Raw genomic sequence first — 23,086 nt, forward strand, 5'->3', positions numbered from 1 at the left:
TCACAGGGACTATAATAGCTGGGGAATGGGACACTCGCACGTTTGCACTTCTCAGAAGCTTATAATGAATTGCATCTTTATTAAAACGTGAATGTATGAGCCATTTCTGACACGTTTGTTTTGCTTCCAGATGGCTATGTACGCCCCCCCCCCCCCCCCCCCCCACACACACACACACACACATACACACACAACTCGTTTAGATCCTCACTGGATTTATCTGCTTCTCTTATTGTAATGTAACGAACTCGGAACGAAGCTAATCAAGCTTGGCGACATAGCGTGAAGCATAAATAAGCTTGTCCTCTCATCTCACGTACACACTATACAATGCTGGCATCATTCATAATTACAAATCGTGCTAGCCAGGCAAACCTGCACATAAGTGATAAGTGTTGGTGGGTACTTATCTATATGTCATATCCTCCCAAATCATCAAATCCTAAAGAAACAATCGTTATGACTGAGTTGTTTTCCACAAACATACAGAGTTCAGGTGTATCTGGATAAAGTCAAATGGAACAAATATGTCGAGCAGCTTCCTCTATCTCAGAATAATCCACAGACCTTCTGCAAAGAGGTTTCATTGGAAGCAGTTCTAATAGAGAAACATTAAAAATGACTCTTTTCACACTTCTTTTATTGCCATGACCTATTAGAAATGTCTTATATGAGGGGGTGGGGGGGATACCTCAGCAGAATTTGAGTTGCATACTGGAATCTGCTTTGCACAATTAGAGGTGAGACAGGAAACGGTTGTGTTATGATTTGGGTGCACTGACTGTAGTTATAGTCAGTGCAAATATATATATTAGGGTTGAGCAAAAGAAGCTCAACTCTAATATATATTACTCACAAAGTTGTTTTAGCTCATGTTAGCTCATGTTGTCTATTGGCATGCTGTGTAAAATGTAAATAAAAACAGCATGCAATGATTTGCGAATCTCATAAACTCACATTTGATTCACAAAAGAATCTAAAAATCATATCCAATATTTAAACTGAGAAAATGTACAATTTTAAGAGAAAAAAAAATTGATGCAACATTATGTAGAAATGTTGGGACGGAATCATGTTTACTACTGTGTAGCATCCCTCTTCTTTTAAAAAACAGTCTGTAAGCATCTGGGAACTGAGGAAAGGCAGCTGTGGGGCTTTTGGGAGATGAATATCTCATTCTTGTCTGATAGAAGATTCTAACTGCAGTCCAGGGTCTTATTTGTCATCATTTTTTCCCTTTTATCATGCTTCAAATGTCTGCTCATCACCTGGACTTGCTGTTGTAATAAGTGCAGTTGCGGTTAAGCGTTCTCTTGCTGAAAAATGAAAACGCCTACCAGGAAAAAGAGGGTATTTGGATGAGACCATGTGTTGCTCTAAAATCTGTTTATAACATTTAGCATTGATGGTGCCTTTTGAGATGTGCAAGTTTGTCATCCCCCTAATGCACTTCCATACCATCAGAGATTTTGAATTGAAAACTGATAACAAGCTGGATGGTCCGTCTCCTCTTTAGTCCAGATGACACAAGAATTTGAGATTTTTATTTGTTTGATCACAGAACAGTTTTCTACTTTACCTCGATGGATTTTAGATAAACCTCGGCTTAGAGAAGATGGCAGAGTTTTCTGATCATGATCAGGAATGGCTTCTCTTTTGCACCATAGAGCTTTAACCTGAATTTGTGGATGGCACTGTGAATTGTACTCATAGACAGTAATTCCTGGAAGTTTTCTTAGGCCCTTGCACTTGTTTCCGTGATTTAATGCTATGCTTTATGAGGGCCTGAAGATCCAGTATTGATTTTGGGCCTTGTCTAACGCGCACATTTCTACACATTCTCTTCATGACATGATGTACATGTAGATCATTACATATTTGAAATGTTTGCAATTTTATATTAAGAACTCTGAAATTTCCCCCCGATATGCAGAGGCAGTTTTTACAGATTGGTGAAACTCTGCCTCTCAAAGATGCTAATTTTCTACCCAGTCATGTTACTGACCCGCTAACCTAATGATTTCACATGTTTTTCCAGCTCTTTAGTGTTAGTGCCATTTACTTTTCTTTTTTACTTTACCCTTTTTTTTAAGATGTATGACTGTCATAAAGTTCAAAACAAGTTAATATTTGTCGATAAAATGTCTCTGTTTAAGCATTTGATATATTTTCTAAGCTCTATTGTGAATAAGATTAGGGGGCAGATCACTGCATTCTATTTTTATTTACATTTTATGCAGCATGCCAGATTTTATGATATCCGGTTTGTAGATTTGTTGGTCCCAGGGTGTTCATGTTAGACATATTAGCTTACTGGGACAGTGGAGATGAAAGTCCAGACTCATCTTCTATGTTATTTTTGACATCTGTTCTCACCCCTTTATGAAAAGTCCAAATATTAGCTGCTTCTCTCTTCTGCTTAATCAGCTAAACTACAACTGAGCATAAGGATATGAGTCTATGTAGTACTTAAGTGTTTTCTTTCTTACTTTGACACGTTTCCATTAGGCAGTTGAGTTTAGCACTTATTTGACTTGTTTCGTGTCCATTACATGACAATAGTCCATCCATGAATCCATTTTCCTAGTTTATCGCATCCAGGGCCACAACAGGGCTGGAACCTGTCACAGTCAAATGCTGTATAATCCCTAAAAATCTTAATCCATATTACTGTAACATCATATTACAATAAACACTTGTAGGCCTCTTAGACCTTAAAGTACTCCTGTCAAGATCCAACAGAAAAGAGCACCTGCATACAAACATGGCTGTTCACAAAGATCATACAATCTGAGTGAGTGCAAAATAAGTTTTATTATTAATAATGTTTAGGTTAATAGTACAGCAAAGGAGGAATCTATGCAAAGGCCAAGCAGGTGGTCTAAGAAGCAAAGTCATGCCTTATAATAACAATAAATAAAGCTGTTAATACAATAAATAGACGAAAGATTAATAAGAGCCTTCTATAATGCAGGCTACAAGAGGTCAACTTCTGAAGGGAAGTACTGAGAAAAGGTCTGTATAGAATCATTATAGCACACCTACAATAATAATCACTGGAACAAAAACCGCCCCACATGTTTGTCTTCTGAGCAGCATATCTATAAGATACATAACAGAGGATGGTCTAACGGAATGGACAACCAAGATCATCAATCCAGCAGTTCACCAGGGCCTCCACATCTCAAGCGTCCCCAGGTGGGAACTGTGGAGTGCTGGCCTTTCCTGAGGTCCAGCCTCTCTCTGGAACTGCTCTACTCTGAGGGGGGACCCTGGGACGGCTTGGGTGGCTGGAAGAGCAGCATCGAGTCTGGGTGTGGGCAGGGTGAGGGGGCGCTCATCGGTGGACCTAGGCAGAGACTTGAGGAGGTGGTTGAGCAGACGGGAGCCCAGAGTTTTGTCCATCCAATCACAGGTCAGGAGCATGTTGTGAACCTCGTGCATGCACTGGATGTAGCCCGTGCTGTATCTCTGCTGGGCCTCGAGGCCTAACGTGGGGTCTGAATGAAGAGAGAAAAAGATACATGTGTCACAGCGAACCCTGGTGGTAACAGGAAACAGCACAACCAGCATAACCCGTTGGCTACAATGACATTTCCATCCATGGCTCAGCACCTCAGACAACCATCATTTTCTAATTTTTCCACGTTCGCCCATCCAGCAGCTCCACATACCACACTGCTCTAACCACCACCCAGTGAAAACGTTGTCAGACCTCCAACATATGCCATGATATGTGCTGATGCTGCCCCCTGCTGCCTAATGCCAAATAGGTCAGTGGATTTTCATTCTCACGCGTTATCGGTTTATTACGCCTAACCAAATTAAAAAAAAAACGGAGATATAAAAATATTTTATTACGATGAATAACAGCAGTAACAAAGCTCGTAATATCGTAATCAATCAAGTGCCCGGCTCCTTACCGTTAACTTTGTTGTTCTGGATGTTCTGCAGATGTTTCACCGTCATCTCCAAAATATCCGCTTTCTCTAGTTTGGATTGCTGTCGAGAGAGGAGAAACCTCAGTTATTATTGAGCCCTCGCTGTTTGCTCAGAGGAGACACGTGAGGACAATACTCACGTCCAGCCTGAACGCTCCGATCACAGTTTCTTTGAGCTGATCCAAACAGTTGTTTATCCTCTCCCGCCGCTTTCTCTCAATGAGCGGCTTTCTGAGCTGTAAAAAAGTAACCAAATCAGGTAAGAGCAACAAAAACAAGATGGAGAGGCACCATGCTGGATTCGTTTAAAAAACTGGTCAAAAAGAAACCCGTCTTCAGTATGTCCAGTACCTTTCTTTCCTCCTTTGCGCTAGGATGTTTCCCCAGGTTGTGCGCCATGGATGAAGCAGTCATGTTTTAACCTGTGGTGTGTGATGGTGTGTGTATGTGTATATGTGTGTGTTTGTGTGCGCGCTTTTTTGTCCCTTCTCCTCTGAATCTCAGTTCGTCTCTAGGGTCCTCGGCGCGGCGCGACCCTCTTATTTATAGGGCGCAATTAGCATGTGAATGCGCCAACTCTTTGGCTGCGGGATTTTCCCACACACGGGGTCCCATCAGTCAAGACTGACAGGTCACTGGCTCCATTGAATAACTGAGAGACCCGGCCTAGAAAAAAAAAAAAAAGCTCACAAGCGACAGATGTCCAGCCTGAAACCATTGCGCTACACCCCCCTTCCCCCCCCCTCTTCACCCGACAACAACACCAAAAAACTGCAGTTTCCTCTTCTCCCAGGCATGAACAAGAGTGTGCAATTACCGTGCTTTACTCCCGGGACCCCCACGTCTATTCTATTCAAAGGCAACATTACACCTGCAAAAAAAAGACCAAACCTATTTCCTCAGAGCTCACGGGACGAAACAAAAAGGCTGACAAATCACCTGAGAATATATTTCTGTCACCTGTTATAGTTCATAATCATATCCTTTAAAACGTCTGAATTACTTTAACAGAAGCTGGTTGCACTGGGAGAGGCTGTACCTTTGTGGAAGCGCAGAAGAGGAGGGTGGGTGGGTGGGTGGGGGGGGGGGGGGGACACGCTGTGTATTTAGCCTGCTTTTATCACATTCGGTGTTTTTTAAATGTGAGACATCTGCTGTTAACTGTTTACGAGCAGATGTCAGATTGACCAGATACCCCCTCCCCCTTCAACCCTCTCTCGCTCCCTCCCCGTCCTCCTACCTTTTGGGTCCCCTAAAGTGGGAGCCCTTGTTTCAGAGCCACGCGACTGCCAGGCGAATGCCGGGTCGTGGGAATCGAGGTCGGACAAAGAGCGCTATTCACCCAAACTTAATCAGCATGAAGTGAGTAATAACCTTCACACAGGGCTCGACCAGAGGAGGACGAGGAGGAGGCTCGGCCTTTGGCAAGTGACCAGTAGATAGCCGGTGACGGGGCCAGGTGTAACACATGGCAACCAATCCAAATACATCATAACCTCAGAGAAGCGTTAAGTAGGCGTCTGTATTTTTTAAAGGGAGTGAGTTTTGTGAAGCCACTGTGGGGCTGTTGTCGCACTACTATAACAAAAGTGTTTGTAATAGAGTTTTGATTTTACTGATCCATCTTTTTCCAGTGTTCAGTGGCAGACAGTGGCAAAAACAAAGGCAAAATAAGCCCCGAAACAGCTCATGAGCTACCGAGAAAGACAAGTCAGAGTATCTTAGAAACTGCTGATCTACTGGGATTTTCTCGTACATCCATCTCTACGGTTTGCAGAGAAAAAAGGAAAACAGTTTTCTGAAAAAAGAAAACTTTCAGTGAGTTGCAGTTCTCTCTTCAGCGAAAATTCTTTTTTGGTGCCAGAGGTCAGAGGAAAATGGCCAGATAGCTTTGAGTAGTACCGAGGCAACAATAATTCCAATAACCAGTTGTTTAAAAAAATATGTGAAAGTGAATCTCTGAATCTCTGAGATCTCAATCCACTAGTGCAGCTCTGGGTTGTGGTGGATTGGAAACTCTGCAGATTTAAAGCAGTTCTGAAGTCTGACCCTGCACCAGCATGGTCAGCAAGTGTAATGTCAGTACTACTGAATTCTGAATTCTAATGGAATCAATAACACAGAGGATCTGAATTGTTACAGTATAACAGACTGCACAAATACACCAGGTATGTTACCTGTATGCAAGGGCTTGACATGCAGGACTGCCGATCCCATCAGTGTTCGCTTTGGTGAGTGGGTATCTCAAAACATCTGGGTGATGTAGTTGCAATTGACTTTACTCAGTTAACTGTTTACGGGTTAAGATCAAATCTGATGATGATGAACATTTGATGAAATAATGAAACAAGCTTTCATTTTTCGTTAGAAGTTTGCCAGCAAAAGCAGATGATGCTTTATGAGGGGGCGATATTTGCTGCAATTACTTTTTGATAGTCAGCCATATTCCACCAATATCCTCCACCTGAGGCTTCTCTTGTTTAGAAACCAGCCTTCTCCTTCGGTCTCAGCCCCCAACATGTAACTTTCAGCTCTAGGTGAACCCTTACTACACCTTTAGATGAAAAACAGAGATTGGAGCTAACAGCTGCTAAACCCCACTTCATGCAGCTAAACAGACAGCTGTAAAATTAAAGCCTCTTCCTGCTTCTGTTAGCTCTCACCTGAGGCTTTGGTTATTAAAGTGAATCACAGCTGTCTGTTTCTCAAGCCACTGCCTGCACATTCTTAACTTAGTATCTAAGGAATTAATGGTTTTGTGTATTGTACATTAACAAAACATTTTTCCTATACAAGAGGCCTTAAAATACTCTGGCTGTTGGCAATACTATGCATCATCACTTAGAAAACAACTTAAAGTACAACTAAATAATTTAGAAATTTGGAAGGATGCAATGCATCCAATATTTGTTTTGTTTAGAGTTAAGGAAGAGTTTGTGCTAATCGAGAGAGCATACCACACAACTTTAAAAAAGCCCATTTCAAACAAAGTTCAGTTTTATTTCAAAATGTAGACTTATTTCAAATGTGTTAATGTAGATCATTTCATTTGTCAAAACTGGATGAAATAATAATGCTTTGAGTTCAAATCATAACCTGTAAGTACAATATTTCCTTCAGGTGACATTTGATACAGTGTACTCCAGATTTAGGCTAACTGCATCCTAAAATGCCTTGGTTTCTAACCTTAAATGGGGTGCTAAGGTTTCGTTCCACATATGCTCTCTGTACACTGAAATAGTTAAAAAAGGAAGACAAATATTTCAAATTTCTTGATTTTAAGTCAATAATCCTAAAGTTTGTAATAAAGTAAAATATCTTGAACGTTTTATTACCGATCAGAGGACATGAAGATATTTATAGGCAAGAAGACATATTTCTATTGAAGTTTAGTGCATGTACAGATTGTGACCTATGTTCGTATTCATATTGCATCCTGGACCGTTGCAGGGAAACTGTAGAAGTGGGATCATATGGTTCAGTGCAAGTGAAATGTTGTTGTTGCTAAAGGAAGTGCTTTTAAGCTTTTAAGACACCTCATACGTACATTTATTTGCAGCAGATTGTCGCTTGGGGTTCTACCTAATTCATTTTATAGGTCCCATGATCTGTCTATGGAGTAAGCGCGCCCTCATGCGGTGATCTCGCATGTCCCTGCAGTGTAACCCCCACTGTTGTTGCACGAGGCGACCACCGGAGGCGCTAGACGACACTGCAGTGACAGCCGCTCTCTGCTAACGTTACCAGTCGGGCTCAGAGAAAGCACTAGGAGGAAACAGGGGCTGCACAATTAACAACAGTACAAACAAGGGGAGGCGACACGAGCAAGGAAAACAAAGCGGTTTTTGTTCGGAGGAGCACCTGGATTGCCTTTTACTGTCTTGACAAACCGGGAGAAACGAGTGAAAACGCCGTTTGCAAGGTATTGTGTTGTGAATATTATCCTATGTGGTTTGCAGGCATAGCTTTCTGAGCAAGTGGAAACGGTTTAGCTGAACCTAGCCTGCTGCTGATAGTTGCTAAAGCCAGGCATGGTTTTCAAAGCACTAACGCGAGCAGCCTCAGTCAGGCCTGGCTAACGTTAGGCCGAGTTAGCTAATTAACGTAGCCACTTTTGCCTTATGATAGCTGGTGAGTTGGTAATATATTGCCACAACTCCTAGCAGCTTTAAATGAAGGTTTAGCAGCTGGAAAATGCTTGTAAGCAGTGGGCCTGCCGAGGCCTCCCGTGTGTCGACAGCACACACACAGTCATATACACACTTCCACAAGCCAGCCAACAGTAGCACGGTTGTTTGGTGGACTGTGATTGAAAAACTATAGGCCACGCTACCTTGCAAACAAATAAAGTTCGCTGTCCTGCAGAAAAGAAAGAAACCTAAGTGGCATATTGTTCCAGCTTTGCGGTAAACGCTCTTTTGTTTGCTAGACTCCATGTTATTCAGTATCCATTTTGTTAACATTCCGCAAAGTTGGCAGACTTCACACCATCACAAACCAGGCATGGATAACAGAGATGGGCGGTGCTCACTGTCAGGTTTATGTTGCACAGCTTATTGGGCCGTAGGTTTGCAATTAGCTTTTAAGTTGTACGAGTGGTAGTACTTTCATTAAATAGATGTGTTGGTGTGTATAATATATTTTTTAATATATCGCTTGGAAAATGTGTAAATAAATCAGGGGACTAGCACTCGCTAGCAGCGAGTAGCGGTTGCTAGCTTACCTTCAGATGGTAGCAGGGCACCCGCTGCTGTCTGGACTGAGAGAGATGGTGAGGTTAACGTTGAGCTGTTCTATGGCACCGTATTGTTTGAGTTCTGGTAGGTACTTATAGGATAGGATTCACTGTCACTTGCCACGACAAGTATTTCTAGGCTAATTTACCCAAAGAGAGGTCGAGCGGGTTTGGATTTTCTTTCTTTCTCTCTTTTTTTGTCTGTGTTAGGACAGGTTGTACAGACGTCGGGTTGGCACAATTTTACTTGGACTCCTGATTAGTACCGGAGTTATTGTAGGTTGGATGTGATCTACCGATTTTGAACGCACCATATGTATTTCCCTCCTATTTGCGTCACTGGTACTGTATCAGGTCAGGAGCAGAGAGGCGCTTCTGCTGCCTACATTAACGAGCATTAGCCTGCGCGAAAGACGCATGTGGCCACCTGGCGAAGCTGAAGCCTGTGTACGTTAACGAAGCTGTGAGCAAGCAAAAACCATCCGCTTGGGAACATAAGGCTCTCCTGTTTCAGCTCTGTCACACATGACACATCATATATGAATGGTGGGCGACAGCAGCAGCATGAGCAGCCCACTTTGGTTGCTGCTCGGTTTTATATTCCTGGCTCCAGCATTGCTTTCTAAATGTGGACTCCCTGCCAAGATATAAGAGGAAGTGTGTGACAGCTCCAGGGTTTGTGTGCACAGTTTAGAGGATCCTGGCTGGAAAACAGGTTGGTGGCAGTGCCAGATTTGTACCTTTAGGTCACTAAATTCACCAAACATCAAGTGGAAATATGTCCTAAAAGGGCAGCACGCTTTCTATTTTTCCTCCAGCTAACCTGATCATGAGAATGGGATTACAGTTTACTGGCCTGGTGTTGCCTCTTCGTGACTGTTCATGAAACTTTGACTTTTGCCCTGCCCTGTGAACTTAGAGTTGTTGGGTGGGTCGGAGAATTTCTTAGAAAGGGGTCCTTGTTAAGTCACACAGTTAAACAGGAGCAGCAGTGAGATATGAGATGGTGACATCAGTCGATTGCATCACCCGTGGCCTTGCTAGGGTCTTTAGTGTTTGTTTTTTTGGTATCGTTTGAGGATTTAGTTTTATAGATTTGTGACTCAAAGGGTGTGTTTACAAACCTAAATTTGAACTGATAAAGTATATTTGGCAATGTGTCGTCTGTTTAGGTATGCTATTGAAGTGAAGGAGTCGGGCATACAAAGGTCTGAGGTGGTGTCTTCATTTATGTGGGCCTGTGTCATAGTAAGCTCATTTCACAGTTAATCATTTACTAATAATGACCAAAAAACTTCACAAGCTTTTACAGCTACTAAATGAAGCTTTAAAGGTCAGATCTAGATATGTGTAAATCATTAAAAAAACATAATATTTCCAAAAATTTATTTCTATAACTAACATGAGCTTGACTTTTATTAATATTGAGAGCTTCTTTGGGACTTACGACGTAGATTAGTGTTTGTTACAGGATATATGGAGTGCACCACTTCCCTGCCCCCACCCGACTTCTACTTCTCAGCTCAAAGTTGCATACAATACAACTTCATCAAAGGCTCAATCCAGAGTGATGACATGAGCAGCATTTCCAATGAACCAATGAATTATCCAATGAACATTTGCCAAAAACGCTAATTCATAAGATGAAGAAAAAAATCTCTTCTTGTCTTGAATACAGTAACAAGTAGAGGGATACATTTACTGCTACCATGCACACCTGTAAGTGCAGCAGCAGTCAATACATTTCCTGTTTCTGCGGTATTTAACCTTTCAAACTTCTCCTGTTCAGGGTTTTGTGTCTGCTCGTTATACCATTTCTGTGATTGTACTTGATCTTATCTGAAAGGTGGATTTGTTTTACATTTCTTTCCTCAGGTGGACAGTCGGCTGCCTGGTCACTCGTGGTAACTCTCCGCCATGCCTTTCCCCTTTGGCAAGTCCCACAAGTCGCCGGCGGACATCGTCAAGAATCTTAAGGACAGCATGACGGTGCTCGAGAAGCACGACATCTCGGACAAAAAGGCAGAGAAGGTAGGGTGAATCTCTTCATCTGTCAGGTGCAATGTCCGTCACCTAAGAGATTTCACTGTACTTAGTGACACGAGTTTGAAGGAATTTGTTTGAACTTTGAAATAATCGGATATGTTGATGTTGTGCCCTGGATTAATTTGTGTATTCAGGCTACAGAGGAGGTGTCAAAGAGTCTTGTGGCCATGAAGGAGATCTTGTATGGGACTAATGAAAAAGAGCCCCAGACAGAAGCAGTGGCCCAGCTCGCCCAGGAACTCTACAACAGTGGATTGCTCAGCACCCTGATAGCAGACCTGCAGCTCATCGACTTTGAGGTGAGACTTTTGATGTGAAGTTGAAAGAACAGGAAGTAGTGGTAGATATTGAACAGTGGTCTCAATTTATCCAAGGTATGCAAGCATTGGAAGAATGCGTCTTACAGGGGCACTAACCTAATAAAATATCTGCAGTTAGAAGCCATTAGCAGCTTTACAGTGATATGTAAGGTCTAGCACTTAGAACACATGATGTAGAGAATTCAGATTGTGGTGAGAAAGTTTGAAAAGGTGTGGATACATTTTATTTCTCACTGCAAACATAAAGGGAACGCACAATAAAACCAACTAGAGAGCACTAACGTTTACCCTGTTCACTAACAGCAAGGAATTAAGCCTACATTAATTAGTCAGTATAAGGGGATGGATATTGATGATCTGAAAGCAAAACAGGGTTAAGTCATAATGTTTGTCCCATTCTTGCTATTTATTTTAGGAACTTTGTTGATCCACTAATTGTTTCAGGTGTTGTTTTTAATTTGTTTAAAATCACTTCACATTAATATTAGCTGTAGAATCACTTTATGTCGTCATATGTGCCTTACTTTGATTCACAAAACGGAAACAGTAAATGAAAATAAAAAATTATTCTTGCGTTTGTGGTCTGCTTGCACTCTGAGGATGTCCAATCTGCCTGCAGAGAGCTCTGTTGTACAGTCGTTGTGTGGACCACTCTTGCTTATGCTTTTGTCCGTCTGCCAGCTGTGGAGAAGAGTGAAGTTCCAATAAACAAAGAGCTGAAGTGAAACAGAGTGTTAAGAACTATGAAAAGTGTCACTTCAGCACTGTCTGTGCTTTTCATGCTATTCCTTTTTTTTTTTTTATCTTTGAATTTCTTTTTGCGGTTCTGCAGTTCCCGGTTAACTCCGCTTTTGCTCCCTTGCCTATTCCAGTCTACTTGTCAACCAATTGGCATTTGGCAGAAGCATGTGTCATCTGCTTCCAGCAACACGCAGTCAGGATTTAGGAGGACTGCACAGGAGTGCATCTGCCATGGGTGAAAACCCCTCCCCTCCCATCCAAACACAAAAGTGTACGCAGACAGACACATGTGCAAGATCATAAATGATGTTTAACATGTCAGTGTTCTGTTGGTCATCATTGTGTGTTGGCAGTGGACCTGCAGTAACTTTACGCTCACTGATGATTTGTTTTTGTTTTTCCCCCAGTAATTCACAGTAGCAAATGCAATATAGCAAATGATATAACTAAATATAAAATTTGGATGCATGGATAAAATGACTTAATAGCAATATTCGGGTCTGCAAATTAAATTAGGTTCCTGAACTTGGGTAAAAAAATTATTTAAGTATGCATCTTGTAAATATCTAATTGATTGCTTAAAAATAAAAGCTAAAAATATAAAATTCCTGGATATGGAACAGACTGGTAGGGCCCTGCACCATTAAATGGTTCAAACCACATTTCAAAGTGATGTTTTTAAAGCTCTTGTTCTGTTTGACCAGCAGTGCAAAATCTGCAGAAATGTACTCACTTTTGACTGTGTTTTTTTTAAAACGTACTGTAGTACTGTTGTTTTGTCTTTAAAGGTTTTTAAAAGCATTTTGTTTTTAAAACAATGGTGCAGGAACTGAACTATGTATGAGAAGGAAAAAGCAGGATGTTTCGAAAAAGTGCACGTGGATTGACAGCTTGCTATTAATGACAAACCTGCCTGTTTTGATATGTGAGCAAACTCATGTCTCGCTGCAATATGTCATGGTGCGTGTGGTAACTGCTGCAGGCTTCCCTGACTCACCCCATCGCAGTGTGACTCACTGTGCTGTGTGATCCTTCTTCCTCTTTTACCCTCGCTCATACTGCCTCCTTGCTCAAAAGAAAAGCCTGGTGAACAGTTGCAAAGCACAAGAGTCCAATATCAAAGTGTGACAGTAATTTGATATTTCTGATAACTTTACACACTTTTATTATATGTTCAGTTTTGCCAGTATACGACAGTGTCTCTCTTTTTGGCTTCTCTGTTTAGTGCTGTTTCCTGTCAATATGTTTAAACCTCAAGAGAACGGATCTTTCATCAAGGTTTTATTGCCACACTGCAGAAAATTAAAAATGCAGCAGATTCCTAGCCGTTCATTAGCTGTTATGTAATAAAGCACCACACCTTACATTTACAACCGCCTCTTGGCTTTCCACCCAGACAGCTTGCTGTAAAATGACTTCATGTATAAATTCTCTATTGTGTGCATTTCTGTTCTGTCTAAGCCTTCATGTGGTATTTTTCTGTCACCGTCAGGGTAAAAAAGATGTGGCTCAGATTTTCAACAACATCCTGAGGCGTCAGATTGGTACTCGGACACCCACGGTGGAGTATCTTTGCACCCAGCAGAATATTCTCTTCATGCTGCTTAAAGGGTAAGAGCATATACACGGAGTCATACTGCCCCCCCCCCCCAATGATTATTTCATTATAATTGTTGTTGTTAACAGTACTTGGTATTGAAAAGACCAAGGAACCAAGTAACTTCTTCCTAGCATAAAGGGAAATGAGAAAAGTAAAAATAGAACAAGCAGTCCAGTTCACTACAGATTATAAAAACACCAGTATAAGGCATCCTAGAGTGCTACACCTTATGGAAGGTGGCTCGTTTCTGTGCACCTCATCCACGCTTACAGATATCCCCTGGTCTGCCCTTCACCTTGTCTAATTTTGCAGTAATGGAGCAGCTACTAGTAACATAAACAGTTACACTTTTCTTGTTTTTTAGAGTACAACAAGCTACATGCAAGTCCAGGCTGGAATAAGTTTGTGAATCACTGTGCTCATAATGTCAGGTGTTTCCGTTAGATAGAATTGGAAGTCTGCGCTTCTCAGATTCAATAGTTCAGTGAAGGTTTGAAAAGGTAAGTGGAGAGGTTATACAACACATGAGAAGCACAACTGGTTTTGTGTTGTCAGTTTAGTCAGATTGTTTCTGTCTTTCTGACTTGGATGAAGATATGAGAATATTTGGAGTCACCTGTGCAGAAATCCTAGTGACTCCAAAGGATTTAAAAATCTCTTCTTAAACCTGTTTTGTGAAAACCAAGCACACGACACGAGGATCAGTCGTTTTGTGTCAGGGGCACGGTGAATAGATGCACTACTGTACTGCACAGCTTGACTTGACTGAAGCTTTCTGTTCTTTGTTTGTTCAGTTAATCCCAAGGGAAACTATTTAAATGTCTGCAGTAAAGTGGTGCTCTGAAAGAACATACATCTTGTGCGCATACTCCCATTGTGATAGGACTAATGAGGATTTCCCTTGTTGTGTGTCGCACAGTGGAATTGATCCTCATTATCAGTAGTGTAAACATCATAAGCTTTCACCCGGCTCAGTCACTATCCCTGCTTTGTCTTTCCTGAAAACTGAAGGATCTTTGGCTAGCTGCTACAGATTACACTCAGTTTAAACACTGGAAGTCTGTTTTATGTGAAATTGCTGACATGAATATAAGATGGTTTCATTTAAATAAAGCAATTGCACATCTTTAGATGACGTTACCCCCATGTTTGTTGATATAAAATGGTTGTTTTAAGTGCCATAAAATAGAATTGAAACATCAAAAAAGCTGTGCACCCGGTGTGCAGGAACATTTTTGCAGAAATGCCATATTTACTAAATAATTATTACCTTTATTAATTACTTAATAATATGTACTTTGTAGTACTGTATAGGGCTGGGCCATATCATACCATTCACGGTAATACCGGTATAATGTTGGGCAACGATAAGAAAATGAAATATCGCCATAGAATATGGGTAAAACGCGCATGCGCAGTGCCTTTGTTTTCATATGAACATGGCGGAAAAATCATGGCGGCGACGGAGAATGAGAAGGGCGAAAGCGGATTTTTGAATGAAACGGATGAACCCGAATTGATTTGTAAAAATGCTGCAACTTCAGTGGTGTGGAACTGGTTTAGCTTTCGTCCGTCAGATACACAACAAAGCACTATTTTTGGTAGAGCATGCTAGCGGGCCGTTGTTATTACCGTTTTTTTGGAAAATATGGTACACTTAAAATCAATCCTTTGATTTTTCTGAAAGTCGACAGGGCCCCTTATAATCTCGTGTGCCTTATGTATGAATTCTGGTTGTGTTTACTGACCTCGAAACGATTTTACGTGGTACACGGCGCTCGAAAATCTGTCAAATGATTTAGTACGACTTTGCTAAGCTACGAACCCGCACCGCTTGATGGATTGTCGGAGCATTTCGGCTATCGTAGGCAGGAGCCTCGCGGAGTGATACGTACTGTGCTTCAACATAATATTACCATATTGTGTGTATAACCTCTTTTTAAGTTTTGTGGATATTATACATGGTTATGCTGAGGATATGTCGGCCAATTTCCACTGGAAATGCCTTTTGGTTAAACTGTCAGCAAGGAATTTGCATTTACACTGTTAACTTTTTATATAACTTTAATGCACATAAAAAACAGCTGCTTGTTTAAGTGAAAATACATTGATGTTTGTTTGTTTTTTTTTGCACTAATAAAGTTGTGGAGTTGTAAAGTATTTTGTCTAGTGTCAATTATATCGTTAGTTCTATCGTTATCGCAAATTTTCAATGCATATCATGATAAATATTTGTAGTCCTATCGCCCTGCTCTAGTTCTGTACACCATTATTATGCCAAACATTTTGCAGCTCACTGTGTTCTTGTTTTCAGTTTTTCAGGAAACCATCCATCCTTCTGCCGCTTGCGTTTGCGTGCATGTGAAATATAAAATGAGAAATAATTTTCCATATGTTGATGTTATATGCAGGTATGAGTCTCCAGAGATTGCACTGAACTGCGGTATCATGCTGAGGGAGTGCATCAGACATGAGCCACTGGCCAAAATCACACTGTGGTCAGAACAATTCTACGACTTCTTCAGATACGTGGAGATGTCCACATTCGACATCGCCTCAGACGCATTTGCCACTTTCAAAGTAAGTCAGCAAAGTTGTTAATCTATTGAAGTAATGCTCTAAAACATCTGTGGTTCCTCATAGCTGTAACTGGCTACACAGCTTAAAGAAAACAGACTTGACAAAGCACAGTCACCAAACGTGCGTCGGCTGCTGCTGTTTTAACAGAAATGATGAAAGCAATGCCTTGAATTAAAAACCAGATCTCAACACTTCAGCTCTCATGATCTGCCTCTTAGATCCAAAAGGGAAAACCTGGTCATGCTTTTATGACAGTTTAAATAGCTGTTTATATTATTATGTAAGCCCTTACTTGTAGTTTGCTACTTCAGTGTCCCATTGGAGCAGCTCATGTTTAAGATGGTATTTTTTCAGGATGGGGACGACAGGCCAGTGCCAGCTTTGAGCATGGAAATCGAGGGCCAAGTTGTAGTACATGTAAAATAATCACTCAAAGAGAGTGTAAGAAGCAACAGAAAGTTTATTACTTTATTCCCCTGGCATGACACACAGCTGTTCTGTCATGCTGAGAGATTTATTTATTTTATTTTATTTTTATTTTTTTGGGGGGGGGATTCTCCACTAAAGGGTATCCGAAAATGGCTCAATTGGGCAACAAAGTCACTAAGTACAAGACAGCGATGTGAACTGAAGCGGGATGATTACTTCTGTGAGTGAGAGGGGTTTTCTTCTAGACACATCTAAAAAATGAAAAGGAAAAAAAAACCTCTGATAAATCCAAGTAGTCAAGTGTTTTAAGTGCACGGCCCTTTGTTAGCTTTGATAGAAACCAAACAAGCTGTGTAGTTACTGTGGAGTTCTTTGACCATTTTAAATCTTGTGCTATTCAAAAAGACTTTCACACTTATACTTATTGAATACAGGTACTGGCATGTTAGTCTTGACAGTAAACGTGTTCATTCCATCCAGTAAGAGATAACTTTGATAAACCATTGTAATAAAGCATTTGTCTGCTGTCTTGGAACAGTTTCAGTGAGCTGACCTGTCTTTTCTCGCTAATTTTTAGCTTCAGAGTGGTTCATTTAGTGACAAAACGTGAATGGATTTCTTTGGGTTGTGGTTTGTATCTGTGCTGTACAAATAGGAGACAGATGGGACCTAGTCATAGCTGTCAGGTCTGAATGTGTCGCTGATAGTTGGCTTTGTCTGTTTCCAGGACCTCCTTACAAGACACAAGCTACTCAGCGCAGAGTTTCTGGAACAACATTATGACAGAGTAAGTTCACATTTAACTAAAAATATCTAAATTAGATTGGAAAATGTGTAAAAAATTTACTCTTAAATAAACCATATAGCCTCAAGGATAGTGTTTGAGACAACTATAAGCTTTAGATTAAAAAACAAAAACAGTTTCTTTTGACCAGTTACGTGTGAATTAGGTCTGTCTCTGTCAGTCAGGCGGTTTAAGATGCTGGCAATCTCTTTTTCTAACGACATCAAACCAGCCATTTGGGAGATAATTTGCAGGCTGGGAGCACAACATAGCTGTCAGTCCGTGAGAGGAAAAGCTCTCATTTTCCTGTCACAGTGTTTTGATACAAGATACAGATGTAATTGTGAAAACACCGCTTGAAGCATTTAGATGACTGCCTCTCTCGCTGACCACTTGTATTTTGTCTGCCTCACTGCCTCTTTCTCTGCTGCTCTAGTTCTTTAGTGAATATGAGAAGCTGCTCCACTCAGAAAACTACGTGACTAAAAGGCAGTCCCTCAAGGTAAGAGCCCAGGATTGTGCCAGTAAAGAGGTTTCAAATAGTGGTGCAACTCTATTCAGAGAGCTATTTAAAAATGGTTTCTAGTGTTGGGTTTCTCTGAATCACTCTTAACATGACTGCCATCTAGTGGTTAGACCACAAACTTACGTGGTTATTTAAAGAGCTTTAATGGCTCCTTCACTGGCCTCATGTTTGGAGTGTTTAATTTGATTTCAGTCTGAAGACTGAGCACTTGATGACTAAATCTGTAATCCAGATGTTTGACCACTGGTGATTCTCAAACACATTTTTATTGCCTTATTAATGATCACTAATGATTATATACAAATGAGTAAAGCATGACTACTTATTTAAATATAGTAGACGAAATACACTGATGGAATACATTTTTATTTCTTTTCTCACTCTAGTTGTTGGGGGAGTTGCTCCTCGACCGGCACAACTTCACCATTATGACAAAATACATCAGCAAGCCAGAGAATCTCAAACTCATGATGAACCTGCTACGGGACAAGAGCCGCAACATCCAGTTCGAGGCTTTCCACGTTTTTAAGGTAGAATCAAAGCACTGTATGTTAGTCCTTTCTACAGAAGAGGCAAGGCTTGGGGGGGGGGGGGTGGTAAAGAAAATATTAAGGTGCTTAATGCACTTCCTGATTTAATAGTGTTGTGTAAATTTTTCAAGACATCAGGCAGACTTTCTTCTAATTTCTTCTACTTTTCATGTGGATCATTTCTAGTTCTGTTCTGCTTTCTTTTGCTTAGTGGAAGAAGCAGCAGGTAGAGAACTGATTCATGTGCAAATACGCTGAATTCACTGAGCCTGCAATGCAGAGCACAGACTACTGTCACTGCCTGCAGTTCAAGACAGTGGGGTTTGGAAAAAAGAAAACAATAAATAAAAATGTATATGGGCCAGTAAAACTCTGAGCCACTGACCTGAGGGTTGTTAGGTTGGACACATTGGTATTATTATCATCCATACATACATCGATTGTGGGGCAGCAGCCCAAGCAGAAAAGCCCTGACCTCCCTCTCCCCAGCCACCTCCTCCAGCTTGTCCGTTGGAACACCAAGGCATTCCCAGGCCAGGCTAGAGATATGATCTCTACAGTTTGTCCTGGGTCTGTCCCGGGGCCTCCTCCCGGTGGGACATGCCCGGAAAACCTTGCACAGATGCCCAAACCACCTCAAAAGGCTCCTTTCGATGTGAAGGAGCAGTGGCTCTACTCTAAGCCCCTCCCGGGTGGCTGGCTTCTTCTTATGCTGTTTTTATAGTTTTATTGTTTTACATAGTTTTATTTGCTGTGTTATTTACTGTTATGTTGTTTTTATATTTCCATTTCCTGTGTTGTAAAGCACTTTGTGATTTTTATCTGTGAAAAGCGTTATATAAATAAATTTTACTTACTTTACTTAGTTCACCCTGTCCAGGATAGGGTTGTTGATATTAATGTTATTATTATCATTAATGTTTTCATAGCAGCAGTACAAAAATTTGGCATCAAAGCACAGAGCAAACTTCAAAATGCTGGCATGCTCGCGTTTCTTGCAGCCACCACATTCTCCTTTAACCTCCTAGGACCTGCCGTCCACATATGTGGACATCACATTTTGGGTTATTTAGACCAAAATAATAAATTTTGCTCAACAATGGCCTGATATCCACTTACGAGGACATTGTACTGCTACTGTTCTATCGAAATTTTAAACGAATATCCTCATATGTGGCTCTGTTTTTGTCTTAGAAACAAAAATCAGTTAAAAAAAAAAAAATCTGGTAATTCTTTGTTTTTACATTCATCAGGTCCCAATATGCCCAGATATCAAAGGGAAATTAAAAATGCATGCCGTGGAAGAGTTCGGGTCTTAGGAGGTTAAAGGCTTACAATGAAAACACATGAACATGAACACACACCTGTTCTACCTCGTTGTATATGTATCTAATTTTATTCAACTTTGACATATGACTCTACTTGAGATATTTATGTTTTTGCATTTAAAAAAATGTTTTCTTTAAAGAATAAATTTTTAATATGACCTCTACATACAGTCAAAGGGATTAGTTGTTGTTTTTGTTTGTTTGTTTTTTGGCAAATCTGACCTTTTTATTCTGAAAGATCTTCTTTTCTCTTTGAAATATTTATTATTGCTCATTAATAAGACAAAAGTATTTCTTATCAGATTTTTCATTAATCGATGGAATAACTGATAGAGTACTTGGTTACTAATATAATCAATAGTGCAATATATATTGTTACTATTTAGTGAGTTATTTGGTGGTGTTGGTGAGCCTCTTGTGAGCACATGTGGTCCTGCGAGCACCACAGATACAGATTCTGTAGAAAACAAAATCATGAAAAATTCCCTCTTTCTGTCTCTCTCCACAGGTGTTTGTGGCCAACCCGAACAAGACACAGCCCATCCTCGACATCCTGCTGAAGAACCAGACCAAACTCATCGAGTTTCTGAGCAAGTTCCAAAACGACAGAACAGAAGACGAACAGTTCAACGATGAAAAGACTTACCTGGTCAAACAGATCAGGGATCTTAAGAGGCCTGCACCCCAGGAGGCCTGAGGCAAAGAGCGTGCAGAAGTTTAGGGGGGGAGCCACCAGGACCATGTCTGGACAGCAACCAGGCGACATTTGCTTAATGGACCCCATCTGCAGCTGCTGTTCTGGTTTCTGAACAAAATTTAAGAAACAAATTTAAAAAAAAGAAAAGAAGAAGAAGAACAAATCTACTCGTATCAACTCGTCAGGAAGTTGCCAGCTCCTCTGCACCCCAGAACTTTTTTTCTTTTTGTTCCTTTCAGTCTTTTTCCTTCAAAAGAGAAAATAATAGTTGCTGCTGCTTTCTTGCACATCGAGACATTTACGGTATATTATATTGACACAACCCATCAAACATAGCGGCAGAAAATATCCGTGCATTTAAAGTAAGGCAGACTTCCTGCAACAAAAATGGACCCGTTTACACAAACATGCGTATTTTAAAAAAAAAAACATGCATACACACATGCTGCAAGAATGTCACCTAACATCTTGGAAACGGTACGAGCGAGTTGAACATTGGTGTGTGTGTGTGTGTGTGGTCGTTGCATGCCTCGAAATGTGACAGATCCATTGCTGTGCCCGGCGTCGGCTCTGTGATGGCCTGCCGAGCCCGGCACCCACGTTCAGTGCCACAAACTGAAATTTGTGCGCATCACAGCAACATGTATGCCTTCATCCAACAAAGCAACAGCGGCTCGTTTTACAGGGGCAAACTCTCAGACGCCATCACACCGTTTACCTCCCGTGTGCTTCGTCACCACAGGGCACACGAAGCACAGGCACAAAGCAGGGAGGGAGGAAAGGTATAATTCTGGTGAAGCCCAAGACATGGGCATTTTTATTGTTTTCTGGGACAGGATGAACATGTACATATGCCTTTTTGTTTCTTTTCTTTTGCTTTGTAGATTTTTGTTTAACCTTGACATATGAATATATATTATATATATTACCTTAAACAATGTTTTCGGTTAATTGTAATCAAATTGCTTTCTAAACCATAAAAAACAACACAAGTTAAGTGACATTGTTTTTGCATTTCATTTTACTGCTGATTGCTGGTGGGTTTCTTTGTACATACTTTGAAGGGCCAGCTCACATTTAGCTAACCTTATAGGATATTAACAATTTGTCCAGCAGAGGAATGTCATTGTATTAGCTCTGGATCTCTTAATCTTCTTTTTATTCTCCATCTACATTTTTGAGTATTTCAGACTGAGACTGCTGAATATGTATTGGGGGAGGTGATGTAGGCGCAGAGCATTTACTGAAACATTAAAGCCTGTGTGTTTGTGCACTTTGTGAAGTACTGGATGATCAGCATCACTTAACTGGAGTTAGGGTGATGAAGATTTCCCCAGTTTCTTCATTAACTTGTTTTTTTTTTTTTCTTTCTCATTCAACCCCTTTCTCACTGTTTGGCATGAGGCCCCGGAGTGCTGTGCAGCCCCACAGTGAGTGTACTTCTGGGGTGACCTCATTAGGACTCTGGAAACTCAGCACATCTTTCCACATTCTTACCCCACCCCCTACACCCTTTTTTTTCCTTGTGTTTGAGCCTGTCTCTTCAAAGGGTTGATATAATTCCAGTACAATTGTGAGCGTAAAGCATTGTGGGTAGCAGAGTACTTTGGGCATCTTGGATTGTCCTCATGGTGCTGAGCAAAACTGATGAAACCACAGATTTTTCTGCATTTACACTGAACTCGGGCAACGTGTTATGGTAAACACATTCAGGCAATTTAGACAGAAACCAGAAGCCCATAGTTCCTCCATGAGCATTGAACAAGCATGTTGCTCCACTGGCTGTGCATGATGCTGTACTAAAGATGTTGTACTGGAATTGGTTTTTCCAGCTATTTAACAACATTGAAATGTCCAGTTGAACTCTTGGCTACATGGCTGTACGCTGGCTTTGACTCCAGTTTCAGCAACGAGCGTGTGGGTGCTTTCAGAAGTGTCAAAGGCTTGGGCCCTACAATCGAAATAAAGGAATAAAAACAAAACAAAAAAAATATTTGGAATAAAACAAAGCCTGTTGTTGCTTTTCTTCTGACTACCAAAGTCTCGGCTGTTGATTGTATGTGTACTGTGTGATTCTAAGGTTCATGTGGGTACTTGGTTAAAGCATTACAAAGTCAAGTGTCTTGACATGTCATTTTAAAAACATAGCTTTTGTAAATAGCCTTTTCTAATTTTTCCACTCATTTTCAGTCCAGTCCTTGTACCTGACCATTAACACTGACCGATGAATCATTCTAACGTAAAGAAGGGAATCGCTCAGTCTACGCAGAACAGACAACTTACAAAAAGCAAAATTTGTAATTGAATCTTTAGGAACTTTGTTACCATTCTTTAGTTGAACCTATGGAAACTGCCAAAGATAAAATGGTGACGGACACAAAATAGTATTTCTGAAACGCCAAGGTGATTCCTAAGGAGCTGTTAGCTCAAAACGTATAATATCCCAGCATGGTGTGAAGGGTGTCCTTAAATAAGGAAGCTAGAAAAGTGGAGGATGAAAGAAGTTTCAGGCCTTAACGCTACAACAGATAAACGGTGTCTGAATCCATGTTTATGGAGGACTTCATGCGAGAGGTAGAACAGTGAATGTAGTGTCGTCTGTAAAACACAGTGGAGGGTCTGTCATGGTTTGTGATTTTACCAAAATTGATGGAATTACGAACACACAACTGTCAGATTTTGATCCACTGTGAAAGATCATCTAGAAAGCATCTCAGTGCAGAAAACCCATATCTAGATAGTGTTCCACTGTGTGTTTTTCTACAAGTCATGGATTGGTGTCCCTAGAACCCGGACCTCAACATTACGAAAGCAGTGTGGGGTCATCTT

The 23,086-nt window shown here is 40.9% G+C and overlaps 2 protein-coding genes across 2 annotated transcripts; one reads left to right on the plus strand and one right to left on the minus strand.

Moving 5' to 3' along the window:
- Positions 1-2,795: 2,795 nt before the first annotated feature.
- On the minus strand, positions 2,796-4,453 carry her8.2 (hairy-related 8.2). Its single transcript, XM_006801142.3, has 4 exons — positions 4,293-4,453; positions 4,082-4,177; positions 3,924-4,002; positions 2,796-3,500 (listed from the first exon to the last, which is right to left on the minus strand). Exons 1-4 carry the CDS (start codon positions 4,353-4,355, stop codon positions 3,166-3,168), a joined length of 573 nt encoding a protein of 190 aa, XP_006801205.2. The 5' UTR covers positions 4,356-4,453; the 3' UTR covers positions 2,796-3,165.
- Positions 4,454-7,676: 3,223 nt separating this feature from the next.
- On the plus strand, positions 7,677-22,288 carry cab39 (calcium binding protein 39). The gene is made up of 9 exons (XM_087850774.1): positions 7,677-7,863; positions 10,552-10,707; positions 10,857-11,021; positions 13,276-13,394; positions 15,795-15,963; positions 17,120-17,179; positions 17,613-17,678; positions 18,089-18,232; positions 20,069-22,288. The coding sequence occupies exons 2-9, from the start codon at positions 10,594-10,596 to the stop codon at positions 20,255-20,257; spliced, it is 1,026 nt and encodes a 341-aa protein (XP_087706900.1). The 5' UTR covers positions 7,677-7,863; positions 10,552-10,593; the 3' UTR covers positions 20,258-22,288.
- Positions 22,289-23,086: the final 798 nt, after the last annotated feature.

The sequence above is a fragment of the Neolamprologus brichardi genome, chromosome 14, assembly GCF_056152115.1.
Source record: "Neolamprologus brichardi isolate AB-2024 chromosome 14, ASM5615211v1, whole genome shotgun sequence".
NCBI lineage: Eukaryota > Metazoa > Chordata > Actinopteri > Cichliformes > Cichlidae > Neolamprologus > Neolamprologus brichardi.